The sequence below is a fragment of the Gymnoscopelus microlampas genome, assembly GCF_963454915.1.
Source record: "Gymnoscopelus microlampas genome assembly, chromosome: 20".
Lineage (NCBI taxonomy): Eukaryota > Metazoa > Chordata > Actinopteri > Myctophiformes > Myctophidae > Gymnoscopelus > Gymnoscopelus microlampas.
In genome coordinates, this window is record NC_139957.1 from 15,514,226 (window position 1) to 15,536,415 (window position 22,190).

The 22,190-nt window shown below is 41.8% G+C and overlaps 1 protein-coding gene across 1 annotated transcript in view; it reads left to right on the forward strand.

Annotated features, from left to right (window-relative positions):
• Positions 1 to 2,149: 2,149 nt before the first annotated feature.
• The window catches only part of eif2ak3 (eukaryotic translation initiation factor 2-alpha kinase 3), a 46,060-nt gene continuing 26,019 nt past the window's right edge, over positions 2,150 to 22,190 (forward strand). Inside the window, exons 1-2 of the mRNA XM_084045528.1 lie at positions 2,150 to 2,709; positions 19,414 to 19,543. Coding sequence (XP_083901654.1) covers positions 2,408 to 2,709; positions 19,414 to 19,543 — 432 coding nt within the window. The 5' untranslated portion in view covers positions 2,150 to 2,407. The remainder of the gene's footprint in view (positions 2,710 to 19,413; positions 19,544 to 22,190) is intronic.

Here is a 22,190-nt window from a genome sequence, read left to right on the forward strand (position 1 = left end):
TTAAATTACCAAAAGTACTCTTCATGCACAATGTCCAATTTCACAAGTTTTCAAATGTACAAAATGTATATTTTGAAAATAGCAGCTCTACAAGCTCACAATGTGTCTCATTGGTAGGTCCGCTATTTTCAAATGGCCAAATGTATATAGGGCTGAAGTGGGTAATGTATGTTTTGTAATAATACAAATCTACAAAGTAACTAGTAACTAACGTTTTCATATAATTGTAGTGGAGTAAAAGAATAATATTTGCCTCTGAGATGTTGAGTAAAAGTACTTAAAATTGGCAATACTCAAGGAAAGTAAAAAATACCTAAACATGTTAGTACTTTAGTAAATGTACTTAGTTACTTTACACCACGGCTCACTGATAATAAAAAAAGAAAAGTAATTTTATAACTTTCTGATGGGTACACCATCTATTAATGTCCACATGGTGGCGCCAGAGAAGTTAGGTTCCCTCAAAGCTAATACTGTAAACAGCGGTAGTAAATGATTGATTCTAAAAAATAAACAGGTAGCCTGTCAGAAGTTTGAGGATGTTCATCACAAACGAGCATAATTATTAAACTAAATTTTATCGGTTAGCCTAACCAGGTGTTTTGTAACAATGTGACAGTAATTTGTCTACAAGTGAGTGTGATGTAAAAACGGAGGGGGTCTTCCCTTGAATCATTTTGGATGCAGGATAGGTGGGCACTTGGGATATCTGGGCACCTCAATGTATTTTGTCAAAAATGTAAAAAAAAAAAAAAAAAAAAGGTCTTAAGTAATGTAAAGTATACATGATGTGAACATGCACGATACATTATCAAACTTAATGTTATCCTTCAACTTCTTGTTTATGCCCCCAAATGACAGGATACAGGTTTTGTAGCAATTGTAGAAATATTAGACCTTAATTGTTGAATGTTTAAGCATGTTTTAGTCATGTATACTTTACTCTACTTAAGACCATTTTTCCAACAAAAAAAAAATATATATATATATTTTTTTTACATTTTAGACAAATTGGCCAATTTTACATAGAGGTGCCCAACTGTTCCTAGCGCCCACCTGTCCTGTTAATGTTATTATGTAATAATAACCCCCAGGACAGGTTTGACTTTAAACTCGTGACAGATGAGGAAGAGGAAATGTAGGCAGTGAATGGAGCCACGTTGATGTTTTCATGTCGGACGCTCGCTGTCGGCTCGGATGTCCCACACGTATGTATGGCAACTACACGAATGACAGCTGGACGCACCAACCGGGAGCTTCGCTGTCGTTCGCGGCTGTGCGAACCAACCAATGGGGTTTGACTCTGCTTTACTTCTGTCATCCGATTGGACGAAGGGTGGGCACTTTTAGCCAATGACATCTTCATCACAAGTTAACGCCACCGGGAAAAGTTTTAGCGTCACGCGCTCATTGTTGCCATGTCCGCTTATTATAAGCGACTGTGGGCTTATTTTTCTTTAAAGTTGCTTGTAAATATTGGTAGTTGCGGGTTGCGTTTTTTTTTGGGCTTGATTCTAAAGTGCAGTTGCTTATTTTGGGCTTGTTTCCTAAATGTTGTTGAAATCAGTGGTTCTCACACATTTTCATGTTAAGGACCCCCAAATTAATGTAACTGTCCACAGACTCACCCATCTGAAAATATGTTGTGCCAGGGACCCCCATACAAGATTTGTATTGTTAAAATGTTTCAAAATTACCTTATTTTTCTGTTGTTGAAAATAGCACATCTACAAGCTCACAACGCGTCACATCACGTCACATCGCGACGCGTTGTTGTGAGCTTGTAGATCGATATTTTCAAATAGCCGTAGCCTCGTCACTTCTTTTGGGCTTGTTTTCATAGATCTGGTTGCTTATTTCTCTCGCAGAATCTGGCAACACTGAAAGCGCTGGTGTTCTTTGTGGAAGCTGGGACTGCGCATGCGTCGCTTGTATTGACAACGGTCGTATCCAATCACAGCCAGTGTTTGGGGGGTTGGTCCGTCTAGCGCCCGCCTCTTTGAATGACAGGCGAATGATGCAATCGCACTGTGCTTAGTATACGGGTTGGCCAGATTGACAGTAATAAAGTGCAATCAGAGCCGTTCACATGTCATTTTAATAACCGCAGGGATTATACCATCCAATCCTGCTATAGAAACGGGCGGGACTTAGCGTTACTAAGGCAAGTCTTGAGTCTAAGTATAAAGGGAATAACATGGTGCCCCAGTGGCTGTTTATGTTTACATAAAGAATACATTCGAAAGGGCGTCGTGTTTTAAGGGGTACACCAGCCTTCTGCATCGCCCGATCGCCGCGTCAACATTTCTTTTGGGGTACATTTTGTATTCGTCTCGTTTGTGTAAGGATTTACAAGGCCAACGGGGCATGTAAATCGCCTACTCACTTAAATGTGCCAGTCTTCCAAATGGAAAGGAGGTTTCACTTTGGAAACGTGAGCATTTACCTGGTGCTCCTGCTGCTGCTGAGAACACTGATCGGGACTTCGCAACTAACTCAGGGCTCCGCCATCAGGAGGGAGCCGAGGAGGGACCCCGCCGCCCTGAGCTCATATCTGGCCGAGGAAAATGTCATGGAGCGGGGCTTGGAAAACGTAGCAGGCACCCCCCCGGTCACCGGAGACGTTACGGTCGAGGACGACGAGAGCGGGGCCACCGGGGAGGGCAACGAACCGTACGGAGAGGGAGACGCAAATGTCAGACCAACAAGGTAGGAGAACTGATCTGATCAATTCTCACAACTGGTGTCAGAAGTGGGATCCCGAGAAGTGATGATAATCTATTGACAGACATCACTGATCAGAGTCCTGCACATGCCCGGGCATAGCGCGGTTTAGTCAGTCAGTGCAATGGGTGCATCGACCGAAGTTTGCAGAACTGAGCGAAACTTTCCCCCTATGTACGACAACGTTTTCAATATGACGCATTTTAGTTTGTTATCTTGCTATGTCGATTATAAACTGTATGATACGTGTGTATAAGTATAATGTAAACGTGTCCAACTTGCATGCATGCAATGATCCCCTGCAGTTGCATGAGACACCATTTGCATATGTCAGCACTACTGTCGCAAAACGCCCACCACCCAGTGGTTCTGAACTGTACCCAACGCTACTGTGAGTTGTGTTAAACAAGTGTTAGTAAGTTCAGTTTGAAGCAGCTCCAAGTTGTTGGTGCGACTGTCATGGCATGGCACTCGAATTGACTGCGTGGAAAAGGAAAGCTTTTCTGGTGGCTATTTAAAGGTCAAGCTAGGGAAGGATTTGGTGGCTCGTTAACACTTGCTTTGAAACAGCAAGTTATGCTTTTACTTCTTCACAAGGCTTACTGGGTATTTAACTTGGTTGAAATCAATGGCACATCCAAGTGGATGTAATTTGGTGTTCCAGCGGGGTGTCGTCCTCTCCCATGCTGCATGAAGTATGAACCCCTCCAATCCCCCTGATGTCAGTAGGCATTCAAGTCATTCCCAACAGAGAGTGAAGTGAACCATCACTATCTCACACACAATTTCAATTTAATTCAATTCTCACACACGCACACACTCTTAAGTGTGAATCAGTAGTTTTCCAATTCCCTAGAATTGTCAGTGTGCATGATAATAATGTCACTGTGAACCTTGGTTGTTCCAACTCCAAGCAGATAAGGATCTCACTCACACAACAGTTGTAGACTTAGGTCTAGTGACTGACTTCTCCCCATGAGAACACGCCAGGAGTGCTGTTCTAGATAAACAAGGCAGCAGCAGCCAGGTTTGCTACATGAGGTGGATACTAGATAAGGAAGGTGTTATCAGAAGCCAAGCTCGTTTCAAAATACAGTTAGGCATGTTTAACTGATGCAGGAATAAGAGTCAGTAGGGGTTTAGTCAGTGGCAGTGTTTAACGTTGCCTCACTCTGTATGTTTTTGTTCTGGCAATGTGTTACTTTCTCTGCACATCTCTACCATTAACAAGGGGGAAGCGTAGGACATTATTTTGTACTAACTCGGGACACTTTATTGCCTGCTTAGTTCATACTGGGAATTTGTTATTGGCTTTGGTGCAGAGATGCTTAACCAGGTGGGTGTACCCTACCCCCCTTTTCATAACACTAAATGTAGGCTACTCACTGCAAGCTGCTGGTCAGAAGTTCCACACAGTATGCTGGGTAATATGACTTGAAATTGTTATCACAATATTTATCAACAAAATGCAGACATTCGATATGTATCGAATCTCAGGACTGTTACATTTTCTCTAAACTTCCTTCACTGTGCATTGCAACAGTGCTTTTACCTGTCAGTTCAGTATGTATATGGATTTTCTGCATCAGAATACTGAATAACACTGGTTAAAGAGGAAGCAATGACTTATAGAGTGTAGAGGATTTGATGAGTAATGGCTTGTTACATTGTTGGAAGACACATTAAAGATGAGAATGTTTTTGGTGTTGAATTTTTCATATAATGCATTAAAATAGAACTTAAATTTATAGAACGTGATACATTGCCAGGAGCTAAATCTAAATGTAGATTAGTGTTTTGTTTGTTTTAACAAGCCTTGCCTGTTTTTTTTTCCTGGCCCTAAAGTGAGACATGGCTATTGACGCAGTGGGCAGTTACAGTATCGATTTAGTTTTGCTTGGTAAACAGTTGGTTTGACACCTACCTCTAATGGTTGGCATAGTATATAAGGGCAGTTCTGATACCTCAAAAGTAAAAACTGATAAGACATTTATTTTGATCAATGTCTTTGTGTTGTTAAATTGTCTTCTGTTACAAATTACAATTGCATGAGTCCTCTTGATTGAGTCCACTTGATTGAGTCCAATTTAGTTCCTCATTACATATACACATAAACTGAAAAGTAGGCTCTTCAGTGGACAAATCAAACTGTCTCAAAAGTAGACCGTTCAAATAAAACTTTTAAAAAGGGTTTAGATATCGTACCTTTTGAAACATTTTAATATCTCATCACTACCAAGATTTGGTACATTACCTACATTTCACCAACACACCTGCTGCCTGGAAATGTGTGTCATATTAGTCAGTGGTAGCCATGAGAAATGTATTTCTGCTTAAATTGAAAATGTCTTAGTTTCAAGAGAACCCCAGCAAATATGTTGAAGTTGCTTCAGGAAATGTAATCACAACAATAGCTTCATTCATTGACTAGTAGTAATGTAAATAGGAATTGTCATTTGTCATAATCCTTTTATTTACATTGTTTTTCTTTTGTACATTTTAACACATTTTGAGGTAGTAGTAAATGGGCATTAATGGCCATGACCAATGTAAACATGACACATTTATGAAGTTCTTACCAAAAATACAGGCACCCCCCCTTCATTTGACCTTCATATTTATCCAGCTAGTCCCATTGCAGTGATAGTCTGAAGAAGTTGTGAGAGTCACAACTGATGTGACATGTTGATCACAACCATAGAAGCTTGTTTAGTTCCAATTTATGGTTGTTAAATCTTTGTTTGTCATTTTCACAATTAATAAACAAAGTTTGTGTCCAACTGAAACCCCACAGACGCATACAAGGCAGTGTTGCCGGGGTTACCGTGTTGAAAAGGAGGCAAAGGCTTCCGATTATCATCTTCCTTAGCGTCAGTATTGTATCAAGTGGAAATCGAAAGTAATTAGCTAAGCATTTTGCCCTGATAGAAACAGCCTATTCCCCTGTCTGAGGGTCTGCCTGGGAGGCTAGTGCAGGGACATAATGACTCCACACAGCCTCCTGTCCTCTCTATGCAGTTGGTCACACCCTACACTCTATATTATTCACACAAACAAGTTGAGTGTGTTTGTGTTCTCTATGTCGTTTTTATTTATTTCTCACACACACACACACACACACACACACACACACACACACACACACACACACACACACACACACACACACACACACACACACACACACGTCGTCACTTCTCTGCAAATGTCATGTTCCTAAAATTGTATTTGTAACCGATTAAAGTTGACTTACAAAATAGAGTGCATAACTGCAGATGAGATGAATGGATGTTATTATATGTGCCAAAATGATAATGAACTTGAGCATTTAAATGTTACAAAGGAAAATTAAACTGTTAAATCAAAATAAGAAAGAATACAACAAATTATAAAATGTTTTTCACAGGTGATAAAAAATACACTATATCAAGATTCTATAGCATTTAATTTTATGAACTGAGGAGGATAACAGTGAGGTCTCACTTTAGTGTCAACACCTTCCCTATCCAGGCTGTTAGTAGGCTAGCTGTGACAGAAAGGGGCCTCATTGACACATCTGTGGAGAGAACACGACCTGCAATCACACCTGGTCCCCTAAATCCTATTTATACTTCAGAGTATGACCGTGTCGCTCACTGGAAATGTATAGTTTCAACATCCATGGTTCAATTCTGGCTGGATCTTTTTTCTTTTCAATTACTTGTTTAGTTTTTTTTACAAATATTTTCACTTCTCACAAGTTAACCGAGTAATTATGCCAATTCCTGATTCCCTGTATATACTATAATATGCCTGGAGACCTTTGTTGCACGTCCAATTTCTTTACACATTCATTGAACCTACCTCTCTCTGCCATAAGTTTACTGAGTTTACTTTGGCAAGTGACACAGTAATAATATTACAAAGTATGAATTAGCCATAACTGTTTGTGTATCTCTTTCACTTCCTTTCTCACTTGGGAGTTGGGACTCACTTTCTGTTTCTCTGTCTGTCACTCTCACTCTGTGTCTCTGCTCCTGTCTGTCTCTTTCCCTCTTTCTCTCACTTATGTTTTCTCTTTCCTGTGCTCTCTGGTTTAGCATCCCCCTCTATTTATTAATGTATTTTGTTCCTAAGGGACCATGTGCAGTGTTAAACATAAATGTACTGTATCAGAGTTGGCTTACACTGTAGCTAATTCTCATCTGCAGTACCTTCAGCAGGCCACAATTAAGACAGCTCAATAACAAACGGCATTGAAGCAAAAAACACACAGGACACATAATGACAAAAGTACATACGCACGCACACAACGGTCAGCTAGAAATGACATATGTATATATGTCAGATTAAAAGCAATATTATTTGCGTATATGAGAAGACATGATCATAAGACAAACTATAGAGGCAATGGTTGAAGAGTTCACTGGCTTTTAGCAGACTTTATAATTTAGGATTTCAAAGTACTGATGGAACTTCAGCTCTTCATGTTGTCAGGTAGGACGTTCCACTGAGTTGCGGGTTTCACAGAGAAAAAATGGTACAGTACAATCTCTAATCTCTATTACATTCTTGAGGATTTTATGTTCACTTTACTAGGTAGAGAAGAAAAGAAGTGGTCCCGCACACTGTCTTCACATGTGCTCCCTATAAATGTCAGTACCTCTATATATGAAGACTAATGTTTTTGGTCAACTGACATTCATCAGGTACCTGTCTGAATCAAATACATTGTAATGTCTTCATAAAGGAAGATAGTGTGCATGACCACTTCATTTCTTCTCTACATTGGCTGTCCTCTCCATCGACCCTGTCCTTTGTACGTTGTAAGTAAGTCTGCAAAAGGACTTTATTAACTATGTTCGCTGAACAAACCGACCCTCTCATAGATGGCTAGCCTCTTGCAGACAGTAAAAAATGAGCGTCGCACTCAAAAATAAAAGCTGAAAATCTAAAATGTTTTGGTCACTCCCTGCGAGATTATAAATATTTTCCCAGATTGATTTACTGTTACCCTTTTCCTTGTTTGTTATATTAAAATAAAAATAAGAGTTATCTAAACTCAGTTTAGATAACTTTGTTCCTCAAATTAACCTTCTTAAATCTTCCTCCCTCTCACACACATGCACTCCCTTGCATCTCTTTTCTCTCTTGCACACATTTTCCTATGTTACCTCTTCTGTTTATATTGATTTAGTGTAAACCAATTAGATGAGTTTGACAGTTTTTGAGAAGCATGCCTCTCCACAATACAAAATAAATGCCAAACCTTTGAAAACTCCTCGCCCATTCTCAATGTCCTTTTCAAGGGTACAGCAACAGCTTTGATATCTGTAGTCAAACACTGACCATGTACAGTACATGTGCCACAAAGCCTGTGATAAGAACTACACACTTATGATGCACTTCAGCTGGAAGTGTATTTTAATTGACTGTTTTGTACACAATGATTCATGGCACTCTTTCTTTTCTCATTTATGTCAAAATTACTTTTGCACTTTAGCACAACATGGCTGGTAAGATCCTGGTTGAGTTAAAATATGTATTTATTTTACACTTTAACAGACATGTTATTATTTTCTTTATTCCTTTTCATCTTTCTTTCGCTCGTATTCTTTGTTTAGTCTTTTTCATTTGTTTAGTATTAATCTTTCTTTCTTTCTTCATTTCTTTCTTTCGTCATGTATTTCGTCATTTCTTTACGTTCTTTCATTCATGCTTCTGTCTTTCTTTCTTCTCTTCTAACTTTGGAGACTTCAACCACATGTGTTTTTTCCACTCAGATGTCTATATTTAAAGTTTTTTTTTGTGTCAGTTTCATATTCTGTTGTATTTCCTGTGTCTCTGCTACTGTACCCTATCATCTATAAATAATCCACATGTTGACTTTGATGTGCTGTGTGCTTTGCAGCGAGCTGCTGTTGTGTTGATCTGATGGATGTCACCTCACCTCACTGTCTCTATCTGTATAGAAAACACAGCTTTGAAAGCTTGTTGTTTACATCCATTCCATTCAGCTGTACGCATGTGAGCGTCTGCCTGTGAGTGTGTGTTGGAGTGAGAGTTAAAAAAATATTACAGTGCATGTATGGGTACACTTGTGTGTGTGTGTGTGTGTGTGTGTGTGTGTGTGTGTGTGTGAGAGAGAGAGAGTGCTAAGGTCCGCCCGGGCATGTTTGTGAAAGCTTTGTATGAACATTCGGCTGTGTGCTTATTGTATATGTATGTGTGAGAGAGACAGAGAGTGTCAAACAAACCCCCTGCCGTGTGTGTGTGTTTGAATCTTGCATGATGGTGCCTGATGGTTTGATGCCTCTGTCAGACGAGTGCTCGCTCTGCGGGGACCTCCTTCACCTCAGGGATCGCTCTGAGGTGAGAGGAACCAGAGGACGTCTCACTGGTGCCGTTGTTTGAACTCCCACCACTCCACCTCCACCCTTCCTCCCATCCTCACTCGCTCCCTCCATCCTTCCATTCTCCTCCTTCCCTCCCTCCTCCCTCCTCCTCCTCGCCCCCTCAGGGCTTGTACTGTAGCTACTACAACAGCTCTTCTGGGCTGCCACTTGCCGGCTGGCTCCCACCACAGCCGACTGCTTAGCAACAGCCAATCAGCAGGGCCCGGTGCCGGGCAACTTTTGTCGGCCAATTATGTCAGAGCGGAGGGGTAGTGTTCGGAATTTGAGTTGGTCCAACTGCGCTGGGTCTGGCTGTAGGGAGTGGGAAAGGAAGAGGAGAGGAGAGGATTTTTTGGGGGGGGAGGGAGAGAGTTCACGTCCTTGTTTTTTTCCCCCCCTTTCCTTTGCTTCAGGAGAGGTTCTTGTAACCGGGGAGATGTTGTGGGTTTTATTAATAGAAACCTGTCCCCAAAATGACAGGTCGTGGTGACGTAGACCGGAGAGTAAGGTGTGGCTCCGTGTGGCTCCGTGTGGCTCGGAAGTTGCTCTGGACTCCCTCAGGACAAGTTCCACAAAACTGCACGTACCATAAAATACAGACCACGTGTGTAGCCCATACCTCTCCATGGCTGAGGAGTCGAGGCTGGCCAGTTCATTTTCATCTTTTAAATCACTTGTTGTTGTTATAGGCAATTATATAATTCGTTTTTCCTGTTCTTTTTCTTCTTTTGACAGTATTTAAAATGTATAAAAAATAATAATTAAAGTCATCATGTGTAGACAACGTTGCATTGAAATTGTGCTCCAGCATCGTGACACCGTAGTCTTTCTGAAAACAACATTCTGAAAGTCGTTGTTCACTTGATGAGAAAAAACGTCAGCCGTAGAATGCAAGCTTAGATGCAAAACTCTCCTGGTTTGTTCCTGTGTTTAGTACCACTACTGAACAGTTGACGCTTTAATGTGGGCATCAGAAAACATTGTACTGGAGTAATGATTAACTCTTAATAGCTACTGTTTTGGTACTTGTTAGGACCCACCCTATAGCACTGCAGTATGGGAGGAGCAGAGGGGAAAGGTAGGATATTAGCGATGGGAGTAAGACGGAGGGAAGCAGAGAGAGAGAGAGATAGTGGGGAGAGAGGGATGAAAACAGAGGGAGTAAACCGGCGGTTAGTAGGACCACACTTCACTGTTGTCCTGTGGATAGCTCCTCACTGCTTAGCAACAACGAATCGGATCGCTAGATCAGAGTGGCCGCCAGGCCAATCAGTTGCCAGGAGCGTGGCGCCATAGAGTTTGGATTCAACCACGTGCAAGGCGCTTTGGGTTGGGGAGAGGGCGAGCATGAGTTTGTTGTGCAAGAGGAAGGGAGGGATGAGCGCAAGCTTTCTGTTGTTGGTATCTGGAAGTTTTTCTGAAACCACACCCAGTGGTCTGCAGCAAACATCCAGATGGTTCTTTGCCTCTGTCTGTTGGCTTTTTGAAGATTTTATAAAACAGACCACATGTCGAAAGTCTGTTGATTAATTCCAGTTAAGCCTCGCTTCAGCCTAATTACAGGCATTTGACTAGTTTTTATTTACTATGTTGTTGTGGGCAGTTACATGAAGCCCATCAGAGCTGACAGACCACTGATGTTCCTGTGTAGCTCTCTCCCATTTGTAATCTGATTATCATTCCTGTTGTTTGTAGGAGTTTTGCCTGTGTGAAATCTTAAATGACCCTACCTCTGAGAAAAATGTTCTTAAATCGATAATCATTTTTACACAACACAGATAAATCCAAGGCAAAATATTTCCATCAATGACCAACTTATCTTTGAGTGTGCAATAATGCTGTGGACTGAGAATTGTCTGCAAGAGCGTTAAGTCTTACATTGTATTTAATCTAGTAATTATCTGACTTAAGATCAAGCCTTTAAATATAGTGTTGTTTATGTGAACCACATTCCTTAGAAGACCTAGTATACTGCTACTATAGTTATCCTAATTGGCTGGAAAGAACTCTTAAAAAGTTGTACTTTCGACTTCCTAAAAACCTGCTATAGTGAGTAAATTGACGGTTTCAGTGCTTAAGGTTTGATCAATATCAGATCATAATCCACAGGACGTGCACCGCACTCTCATTCTCTCTGCTGCCAGTGCAGCCCATCTAGCAGGGTGCGGCCGGCTCTGCGCCACATCCATAACTTTCCCCCACGTGCTCCCCATGCTCTCGTATTTTTCTGCTGCTGCATCCCGGTGGCTGCGTGGCGGGCTGACTGTCAGCCGCGCGGCTGCAGCAGCGCTCCACACTCCGGCATGTAACCACCACGGCTGTTGCATGGTTACAGCCAGACCCCTCTGCCATTGGCCCACATTCTGTACACCTCCCCAACCCATTGGCCGAGCAAGTAGGAGAAAAACGGTGCTGTGATTGGAGGGACCGGGCTTCAGGCAGGGCTGCTGCGATTGGTCTGACTCAACTGGTTCCCCGCTCCTTGGAGACTCTGGCCCTGTGTAAACATCCTGGTATGTTTCTTTCAATGGAGCGTGTTTACCAGCCTGTGTGTGCGCATATTGAGCTCCCAGGCTCTCCGAGGAGCGGTGTGCCTGGGCTGAAAGCAGAGGGGTAATTGCCTCCTCGCACTGGCAGACGCCTTGTGATTGAAGAAGCACTCGGCGCTATTATGACACTTTTGACAGCGTCACAGGGTTCAGGGTGCTAACAAGGCTTTATTCTGTAGCTTCGTTTTGTTTACTCTGCCTCTCGCTCGAACATCTGTTTCATCCACACTGCTGCCCCTGAGCCTATGACGCTCGGCAACAGCCCATGGGCTGCGTGTTACACTGTCCCTTTGGTGACGAGCAGGGAGGCGATGGCTCCAGGCCATCACAGACATGGAAAATAAATTGCCTCCAGATCTAAACGAGATGTTGTTGTTGTTGTTTTTTGTTTGTATGTTGGATTATTTTCTTCAGTTATCTTCTCATCTTCTGTAGTACTTCTATTATATCAATATTCCTCCCTTCCCCCTTCCTAACACAATTTATTTCTCTTTATTGCCTTCATGTTACCTAAGTTGTAGAGCTAAACCCCCCCCCTACCCCGTCTGCCCCATCCTTTATCTAGAGTACAAAGGCTCAACCAAGGGGCTTTGATCTTCCTTGAAATTAAACCCTCCTTCTCTCTCTGTCTCATTTTTTCACCCTGTGTGAAGTTGAACTCGTAGCGCTCTCAATGACTTCTCCCAGCACTTTTTACATTCACAGCATGACTTGAGGGATGAGGGAGGGGGTGGAGTGGAGTGGAGGGAGGCGGGACCAGCAGAATCAACGCAGCACCAAGACGACACCCTCTCAGAATACCTACTGCTTAGCAACAACCAATCAGCCTAATATTTTTGGCTGGGCATCGCAGCCAATCCTGAGCGTCAAACGCAGGCTTTAGCGCACTGTGTTTTTATTGGTGGTTAAGGAAGAAAAACAATGTTTTTTTTTCCTTTTTTTTCTCGTTTCTATAGTTTAGTGGTTTAATAGTGGGAAGACTGATAATGCTTGGAGCAGATTTAAGAGATTATCTTTGCTTTGAAGGGCCTGTAAGACACATGGCTCATTAATGTTAAAGCAATCTCATTTGCATTTTTATGCTAACTCCTCGGCTCAAAGCGGAGATGAGAGTGAGTCCACAGTAGTACCCTTAGCTAAAATATTTTGTTTTAGAGAGTTGCAGTATCACATGGTCTATATCCTTAAAACATAAAACAATTAAATTATCGTTATCATCAGAAGCATAACCACTTAGGCCACCTAATGGCCAAATATGGAGTAAATGGGATTTGCCTGGACAACCCAGCATAATAATTGTCACACAGGATTACCCACAACATGCATGGACATTGAGGACTTACAAGGATGCAGTAAGACATTTCCCAGTAGACTGAATAGTTAATATACAGCAGTAACACTGTTGTGACACTGTGACAATGTCTAAATACTGTCTCAGAGGTTGTCTCACATTGACAGTAAGGTCTGTGGGGATACGGTCCACACTGGAGTAACAAACATGATGGGTGTCACTGATTGTCACACCTTGAACACATAACATAATAAATATGCAACTGAGATAGAGCTGACGCACCACAAATTGAGAGGAAAATATATTGGGAGAGGAGTGTGTATCGTGAGTAAAATGCACTCTCATTGTAAAGGTACCCTGCAAAGATGAATGTCCATGTCTATTGATCTAGTGATTTTTTTTCCTCTCTGACTGTTTTTTCATTGCATGCCTGAAACATGTCTCAAAATCACACTTTTATCACATAGCCAAAAGCTATAGTCACAATAGCTAAAGTCACTTCTGCCTATGTAAATAAAAAATAGTCTTTTTACTTATTGTTTGCATTTGTTATATGTGTTGAACGTGTTGACCTGTTTCAGCATCCAATTACAGTGAATGGAGAGAGAAAAAAAGTCCATTTCCTATTCCTCAGTCTCGGAGCACAGCAGCATGTCATGGCCAGAGAGCTATACGACCTGAGGTTCGACCGCAGATCAACATCACTTTAAACATCACATGAGCTGCATCCACCATTTTATTGACATCACCCCTGAAGGGACTGAAGTGTATTTAACAGGTGAAATCAATAAGGCACCTCAGTGTTCACCTGGATTAACCTGCTCTCTCTAGTGTGTGAATGCCTGTTGACGGCATTGTTTTTTTGTTTTGTTTTTCTTCCATGCCTTAGGACAGTCGAAATAGTTTAGGTGAATCATCACTATTATCTCCTGTAGCCATGAAAGAGATAAAAGGGAAAAAATGGTCCCAAAGCAGGATTGGTGATAATACAGCGGCCTGCTGTAGAACAGATGGTGAAACTAACTATGAGCAGGAAGGGGGATATGTGAGGGGACATGGGTACTCTCTCTTTAAATGGTTATTACTGCTATAAAATGAAGCCCATTTGCACGTAAAAACCTCAATCAAACTTTTTACGAGACCCACAAATATGTTTGGTGATGTCTGTGCAGTTCAGCCGTTCTGCGCTGTACATCTCTCTGATATCAAACACGTTTCTCACACACTCACACACACGTAACCCATGAAACTCATTGAATGTATTGATTGGCATATTGCTAAATATGTAAGCACGGGCACAGCATCTGGGATTCCTCACCCACTGATTTCTGAATCATAAAAGTCATAAAATGGGTCAAAAAACAACTCTCAGGTAATGCACCCACCCATTGTTTTTACCGACTGTAGACACACTGGAGATGTCAAATATTGGGTGCGTCAAGGGTTGTTGACGCATCTTGCAGAGCATAGCTCTATTTTTGTGCATCGACACATGGCACATACCACCAAAATATGATTGTACACAGTACTGTATATGGCACCCAGGCATTGCTGAGTTCAGACGTGTATTATTGCAGTGTACTGTGTATGTTTGTTTGTGTTTTCACTTGTTTGACCATTCCATACCATAGTAGTCCCATCTTCCTTTGCACCTATTGAATTAGTTGGTGATGTTAGTGCTTTAAATGGTACAACATGTAGTTGAGGAGAATGACATACAAGATTACTCTATTCTATATGACATTAAGTTCAAGAGCTCAGCCTTGCCTGTCCGATTACAGGTGGAACGGAGAGAAAAGTAAGAGAGTTGAACACCAAAGTGAACAGTATAAAACAGTATGTGTGTGTGTGCTTGTGTATTATGGTGTCAGTGGTACCTCCCTCGTTCCATTTGGGTCGGTGCGGATCAAGAGAATAATTTTGGTGCAGTTATGGTGAACAAGTGGCCTCACATGACGCTTCATTGCTGCTTTGCTTTCTATCTGTCGGGGCATCTAGAGCCGTCATTGTAATGTTCAGGACCAGAATTTTGGCACGGGTTGCACATAATTGGTTCCTGCAAATGTAGCACTTATAGTGCAGGAGATTTCAATGTTAATAATATGATAATCAGCCAGCTTTTAATTCAGGAGGAACCTCTGTTTCGGATCGTCTTCCGTGCGCTCACTCTCCCCGTCCCCAGAGCCGTTCGGGTCTAGCTCTCATTACAAAGCTACAAGCAGGAGCCCCTCTGCCCCTCCGCTTGCTCTGCTCATTTATACTCCGTCATACGACAGTGTCACACGGCGAAAACAGTAGATTTGTGATCTTGTGACACGTTGTGAGCTTGTAGGTTGGCTTCTTTTGCCACACAACACCGACGGTGAAGTATAAATCAGCTTAAAATGTAAATGTAAAAAAAAAAAGCAAAACAACACTGGACCAATAAAATACTGGAGCAAATGTCTTTCCCTCTTCTCCAACTCTCTCTGTAGTATGTTTTCCACCTTCTCTACTGCATTTGTCTGTCGGTTCTCTCATCTCTGTTTCTGTGAAGTGTAAATTCTCCTTTTCTATATTATCATTATTATGATGCACTTTTCATCTTTGTCCCTCGTGTATTCTGACTTTACAAGGAATAGGTTATAGTACTCGGTCTCTCTCTCTCTCTCTCTCTCTCACTCTCACCTTTTCTCACACACTCTTACACACAGATACACACAGCTGTGCTTAAAAAGTCCTGTTTTACTTAAGACTGGTTGAGTCCACACGACTCCACATACACAGTGAGCAACTCATCACTTTATTGACTTATTTTTATCAAAGCTATTAAGGCGAAAAACATTTAGTGGTGTAGACAGAGTACACGAATAGAGCATGGAGACAAAAGACACAAGAGGGAGCCACCATTAGAAAGACTAAAGGCCAGTAGAACTATTGTTGAACTAATTTTGTGGATTGGAGTCATACGCATGATCAGTGTTTCAATTTAAATGTATGTGACATTTATCAGTGTATATTATCTTTGTTAGGTCTCTATTTGCTAGTTTGTATTCTGTTCATATGAGCTGAATTTCCCTTTTAACCCATTAAGACCGGGAAAGCATCTGTGTCATTTTAAGATTTCTTTGGCTAAATAGCAGATATACAAGTTCATAGGACGGCACCGAGTGCTGCGCTACGAGCTTGTAGATCTGCTATTTTTGACAAAACTTGAAAATTTGTGAAACATTAAAGTGAACATTTGTAAAATATTTTGTTCCAGGGACCCCCAGAAGCAAAGATTTGAGTTATTCTTAGTTATTTGAGTTCGCTTTAAAAAAAATATATGCCAAGATTTGCACAAATGTTCACGATTTTTCAAAAACTAGCAGATCTACAAGCTCGTAGCGCGGCAGCTTGTAAATCTGCTATTTTTGAATAGCCAAAGTACAAAATAATGGTTGTAGCTCTAAAATGACACAGCTGCGTTCCCAGATTGAATGGGTTAACACCGCCTATCTTCTCCTTTTGTGTAGCAACACCCGTCACAGAGTAGTACATCAAACTGGCGTGAGAGGAGAGACCCCAGCCCCACCCTTCACCCTCACTTATTCTAATGCCGCATTGCTCGTCAACAGCAATAATGCCCAGGTCCTGGACACAGACGACGTCCTGGCTATTGATTTGTGTGCGCCCAGGGGCAGGCTAACGTTGACAACGACAGGTGGAGGGGCGCCAGATCATCCATCATCATCATGCCTTCACACAATGACAGCCCTTGGCTCGGCTGAACACAAAAGAGCATTTTCTTTAACTCTTATTCAGCACAGCCGAACAAATAAAATAACGTATAAATAATTTATCGACACAGGTCGATACGACACGTGTACAGCAGATTAGAATCTTGTACGCCTTGATCATCACCATTTCGCGATGGCAGTAGTACATTGTAACATCCTAAGAAGTGTTCATTTAGTTGTGTAGATTTGTACACTCTCAAGAGATAATTTAACGATCAGGATTGTTTACTGTGTAGTGAATGCAATGGTTAGAGCAACAATAGATGTAATGAAATATGTCTGCTATCCCAAAATTAAAACATGAGCACCAGCTCATTATCATCGTCCTCATCACGTGAGTCTAAGTCAAAGCTAGGATTTATTTTTGATCCACGGTGTAGCTGTGGCTCTGTAGTACTTTAGTAATGCTGATTCCCCTTGTGACGCCACTTTTTGATCCTTAGATGACAGCTTTTCCTGTCATTGTAAAGCAGAATTCGCCAAGGGTTGGATTGCTCACCAACTACAAGGGAAGTGAACAGGGTTTACACCATTGTGACACACGTTAGTTTTACCTTACTGATAATGTGTTGTTGATAGTTATCCCGCTCAGTACAAGAGGAACCGCGGGTTCAGACATTTGATGCGCATGTGCTTGGCTGAGGGAGCTACTGGGTTGACGCTGCCATCTGTGGGCTTATGACTTCCATCTAGACGCAACAATATCAGGGCGGCGAAGACTCTCGGCTGGCCTCACGTAGTCGGCTGACCGCCCGGTGCGGATAGCCAGTCGCGATTGGGCCACAGGGGATTGCAGAATGATGGGGCCCCCCCTACAGATGCGCACTTTATGTATGTGAATAACTTGCCACCAAATGGCACGTAAACGACCTGAAGGGTCAAGCTGACCTGAAGGGAATCCAACCACCAACCCATTGACTACTAGGTACTGTGTAGACATGGATTTAAGTATCTACTGCCCTTTCTTAGGGGTGGTTTAACAGTATTGAGCTCTGACAGTACAGGGCTCAAACCAGCTGCCCTCCAACTTCTGCCTTGCTCAGTAGTTCCTGGGTTGTTGTATTGAGGACCATCAGTACTAATGAAGCAGGCTTTTTCCCCTCTTAAAAAATAGTTTAAAAAAAATATATATATTTTAAATTGTATTCCCCAACTGAGATACATACAGTGAAAAGGCCCGAGGTGAGATTCAAACCCAGGCCACTGACTATGTGTTGTTCTCTTATTATGTGTGGGTTTTCTTATTACCAACCGCACCATTGAAGGGCACTAGGCAAGCTTCTTAACCAACCAGCAAACCTGTCATCCATCTACCGTCCAGTGTGGGGTTTGTCATTGAACAGGTGTGCTGCCTGCTGCAGGCAGGCGAAGGTCGTCCTGCATGATAAACTAAGGAGGACAAGGGAGGGGTCGGTAACATCTGTGCTAACACCTCACAGTAACAAAATGCTTCTCCCTCAGGATGAGGACAGAGAAAAAGGAATCCCTTCTAGCCCTCTACTTAGCTCTGGTCCCCTATTTATTGTCCTATTTCTTATCTTTGCACCTCTGTCTAGTGTCTTACATGACCATTTTAAGATTACAGGGATAGGATCTTTGCACTGTGGCGACCTGTAGTCTTAATCTCTTGTAGTTGTGTTTTTCCTGCTCTAGGATTGAACCATATTTCACTCTGGTGCTTTGGAGAGTTATCAGCTAACCTAAATGCTGAAGGTCTAAATAAAGAATGTGTCTGAAGCAGTGGAGGTTAAACCATAGCCAACGTCTAGGGGAGATAGTAGGTGGAGGTGGTGTAACAAAGCAATAGTCACTGTTTCTACATCTATGATTACACAGCTGAAAATGGGTCATCATAATATTGCTGGTATGTCCAGAGACTCCAGACATAACTAGAGACGTATGTATTATTCATTTAAATTGATACATCTTTTCTCAGGTTGAAAAAGTGAATGAATGAATGAATGAATAAATAAATAGATAATTATTAAAAAACAACAACAGCAACAATAACAATTATAATTGTGTGTGTGTGTGTGTGTGTGTGTGTGTTTCAAAAAGGGGTTTCACTTTCAAGGTCTGAATTAATTTCAGTTCTTTTCAAAGAAATTCAAGCCAATCAAGAGCAATTCAGTTCAATCTCTACCGTTCTGTATGAGCTATTTAGGTCGCAGAAAGGATTGGCAATGAAAACGCATAGCCTACCATTAAAGCACCAAGCCATATATCATACAGACAAATGACCTTGATATGGCCTTGTATTTTTCTTTTTTTATGTCAGAAAACCTGATAATAGGGAGTATGCTAATGTATTCCTTCCATAGGTCCCTGGTGATGAGCAGAAATATACTGTACCTGGATGGGCGTGGCATATACTATATCGTTGTTGTCGGGCAGAAACCTTGTATCGCCATATTTCAACTTTTTATGTTTTTTCGTAAATTAATGCCTACTTCACCATACAAGAGTCTCACCCAAAATTTGTGTAAATGGCAGATCTACAAGCTCACAACATGTCACATCACATCACATTGTGAGCTTGTAGATCTGCTATTTTCAATATTTTAATTTATTTGAAAATAATAATAAAAAAATTGCCAGGGTTTCCCACCCTAGAGCAACGATAAACTGCTGTGGTTGGCACCATGTTTCTGTTGTGTTTTTTCCCAAACTCTGCATTATAAACTGTAAACTGTTTCTATGTTGTGTGTCCACAGGCCCCTGGTGATCATCAGCACACTGGATGGCCGTATCGCTGCCCTGGACCCCCACAACCAGGGCAGGAAACAGTGGGACCTGGATGTGGGCTCAGGGTGCCTCGTGTCCTCCAGCCTCAGCAAGCCTGAGGTAGGATTATTGTGTGTGTGTGTGTGTGTGTGTGTGTGTGTGTGTGTGTGTGTGTGTGTGTGTGTGTGTGTGTGTGTGTGTGTGTGTGTGTGTGTGTGTGTGTGTGTGTGTGTGTGTGTGTGTGTGTGTGTGTGTGTGTGTGTGTGTGTGTGTGTGTGTGACACACATCTCGCAATCACTGCATTGCGATTTGTGCTCCTTGGTTCACAAACTACACACCAAGTAACTTAATATCAATAGCTAAAGATTGGACACAGGGAGGTCACGCTGTTATTAAGAGTATGTTCTTAATGTATGTAGTCTCTTGTGTATGTGTATCTGCATCCTCATCGATCAAAAATGATTCAATATACTTGGACACGTGCTAATACTAACCAACCGAGAGCATTTCATCAGAGCTGAAAATAGCCAGTCTATGATTGGTTATTTTCGCCAAACGTTCGCGCCCAAAATCAGGGCCGTGTTAATGTCAAAATGCGCCCTAGGCAACGGACAATTTTCGGGCCCCCCCCCCCCCCGCGCACATGCACGCGCGCGCAGCGCGCGTGCATGTGTGCGACCCATGCGCGCGCGCGAAGCGCGCGCGCGCGAAATTTTGCGGTTATTTCGCGGATTGTGGCCGTTTTTGGGCGTTTCTTTGTTACTTTATTTCGGTTTTAGGGTTAGGGTTAGGGTTAGGTTAGGCTTATGTTATTTAATTAAAAAAAAAAAAAAAAAAAAAAAAAATTTTGAATTTTTTTTTTTTTTTTGGGGGGGCATTTTTCGGCCCCCCCCCCGACAAGACATAGGCATGTGCCTACATTGCCTGTGCATAAACACGGCCCTGCCCAAAATAGGGACGCCGTGGTTCAAGAATTGCTCACACCGCTGGTGTGCTTCCTCTGATGACCTCCTTGGCTGTGAGCGCTCAGCTACAGCCAATACTTACAGTAGTATAACGTCTCTGTTGGGTGGAAACTGGAAACCTCATACAGTATGTCCAAAACTGTGTTACTTTTCAGGATTCAAATTCAAAAACAACAAAGGTAGCAAATCTACAAGCGCAAAAGCGCCGCATTTCGAGTTTTTCGAGATATGCTACTTTTTTATGCTTTCGTGTGACGCAGTAGTTGGCTTATGATTAAGTAGGGTGTTAATTTAAGAAAAAACACAAAAAAGTTAGAATATGGAGATAGGAGGTTTCTGCCCGACAGCAACGATACAAACCACCATGATGAGTGGAAATCGCTGCACTCCAAAAAAAACAATAATGCAAGACTTCAACTTATTTTGCTACATCAGCCTGATTTAGCAAAATAAAGATATGCGGATCAGAGCTGTAGTCTTTCATTTGCATTCGTATAATTTGGAGTGCCGCAGTTTCCACTCATCCGGTGTTTTTTTTTAATGCTAAATAACAAAAGTCAGTTTCCTGCTTTGTACATCAAAGTGGTCCCTGCCTGCATCTGTTTTGCAAACAAACGCTGTCCCTCCTGGCATCTCCATATTCATATATGCAATACAATAAATTAACTCGTTGCACTATGAATGGACAGCCTAGTACTGCGATTGGACATGCATGTTTTGGACCCAATCGCGCTTATGCGTTGCCACGCACACATGCACGCACGCACGCATGCAACCCCCAAGAAAACACTCGAAAATCTTGCATTCAACAGCAGCCGTCAGCCCCCACATAGGCCTACATCTTAGTGGAGCTTCTTTCGCCTCAAGGATAAATCTTTTTTTTGTTGTTGTTGTCTCTTGTAGTTCTTACACACATACACAGCAAGACTCCTAGTTTGTACATACAGTATACTGTATATTTACTCACACACAGGCTTATCACCCACACAGATAACAACACAGACATGTTTTGAGGCGAGAGTAGCCCGCCCGGAGCGAGACTCTCACTGGAAGCTAAAGTACACACACAGTGGTTAGAGTTTCACTTTGATATGGACTGGCTCTGTGTAGTGTTTGCCTCAGGGAGGAAGCCCCAAGTCTGTGATGATAAAAAGGGACCGGGTGGATACTGGCCTCTAGATCAGTCTGAAGTTCCTGGTCGTGTCCGTGGTGGTGGTGGAGGTTTCTGTTTCAAGCGTTTCAGTGTAGTTGAGCAATTAATAGTGTATAATTGTATACACCACCACACTTGGTTTCCATGATTAGCAATTATGAAATTTTGCTGACACTGAAAATCATGTAGAATGCACTTTGTAGTTGAGAGCAGCCAGTGTGTTAATATTACGAGCCACAAGTATGATGAAAAAAAATCTGTTTGTTCTCCAAATTGTTGCGATTAATCATTGTGATTGATATTATGGTTAAGAAAACGGCAAGCTCTGTGGTGTTTGCTTCCAGTTTAATATGAGGCAGCTGCTAATTATGGGTTGTGGATTGTCAGAGTGTGGTAGAGCTGTTACATAATTGATAAAGCACAATCATATAGCCTGATTTCAGCCTCTGTAATTTATTATTGGAAAATATGGTGAGAAAAATGCAATTTCAGTTAATTTAATTTGCAAGGTCAACAGGTTTCCGCTGTGTTGTTAAATAATTGTTTCATAGCCACAGCATGCAATAAATTATAATTTTGCTATTCTTAAAATTGTGATTAATAATCATAATCACAGGGTCTAGAAATATCATTGGTGGTAATTTTAGA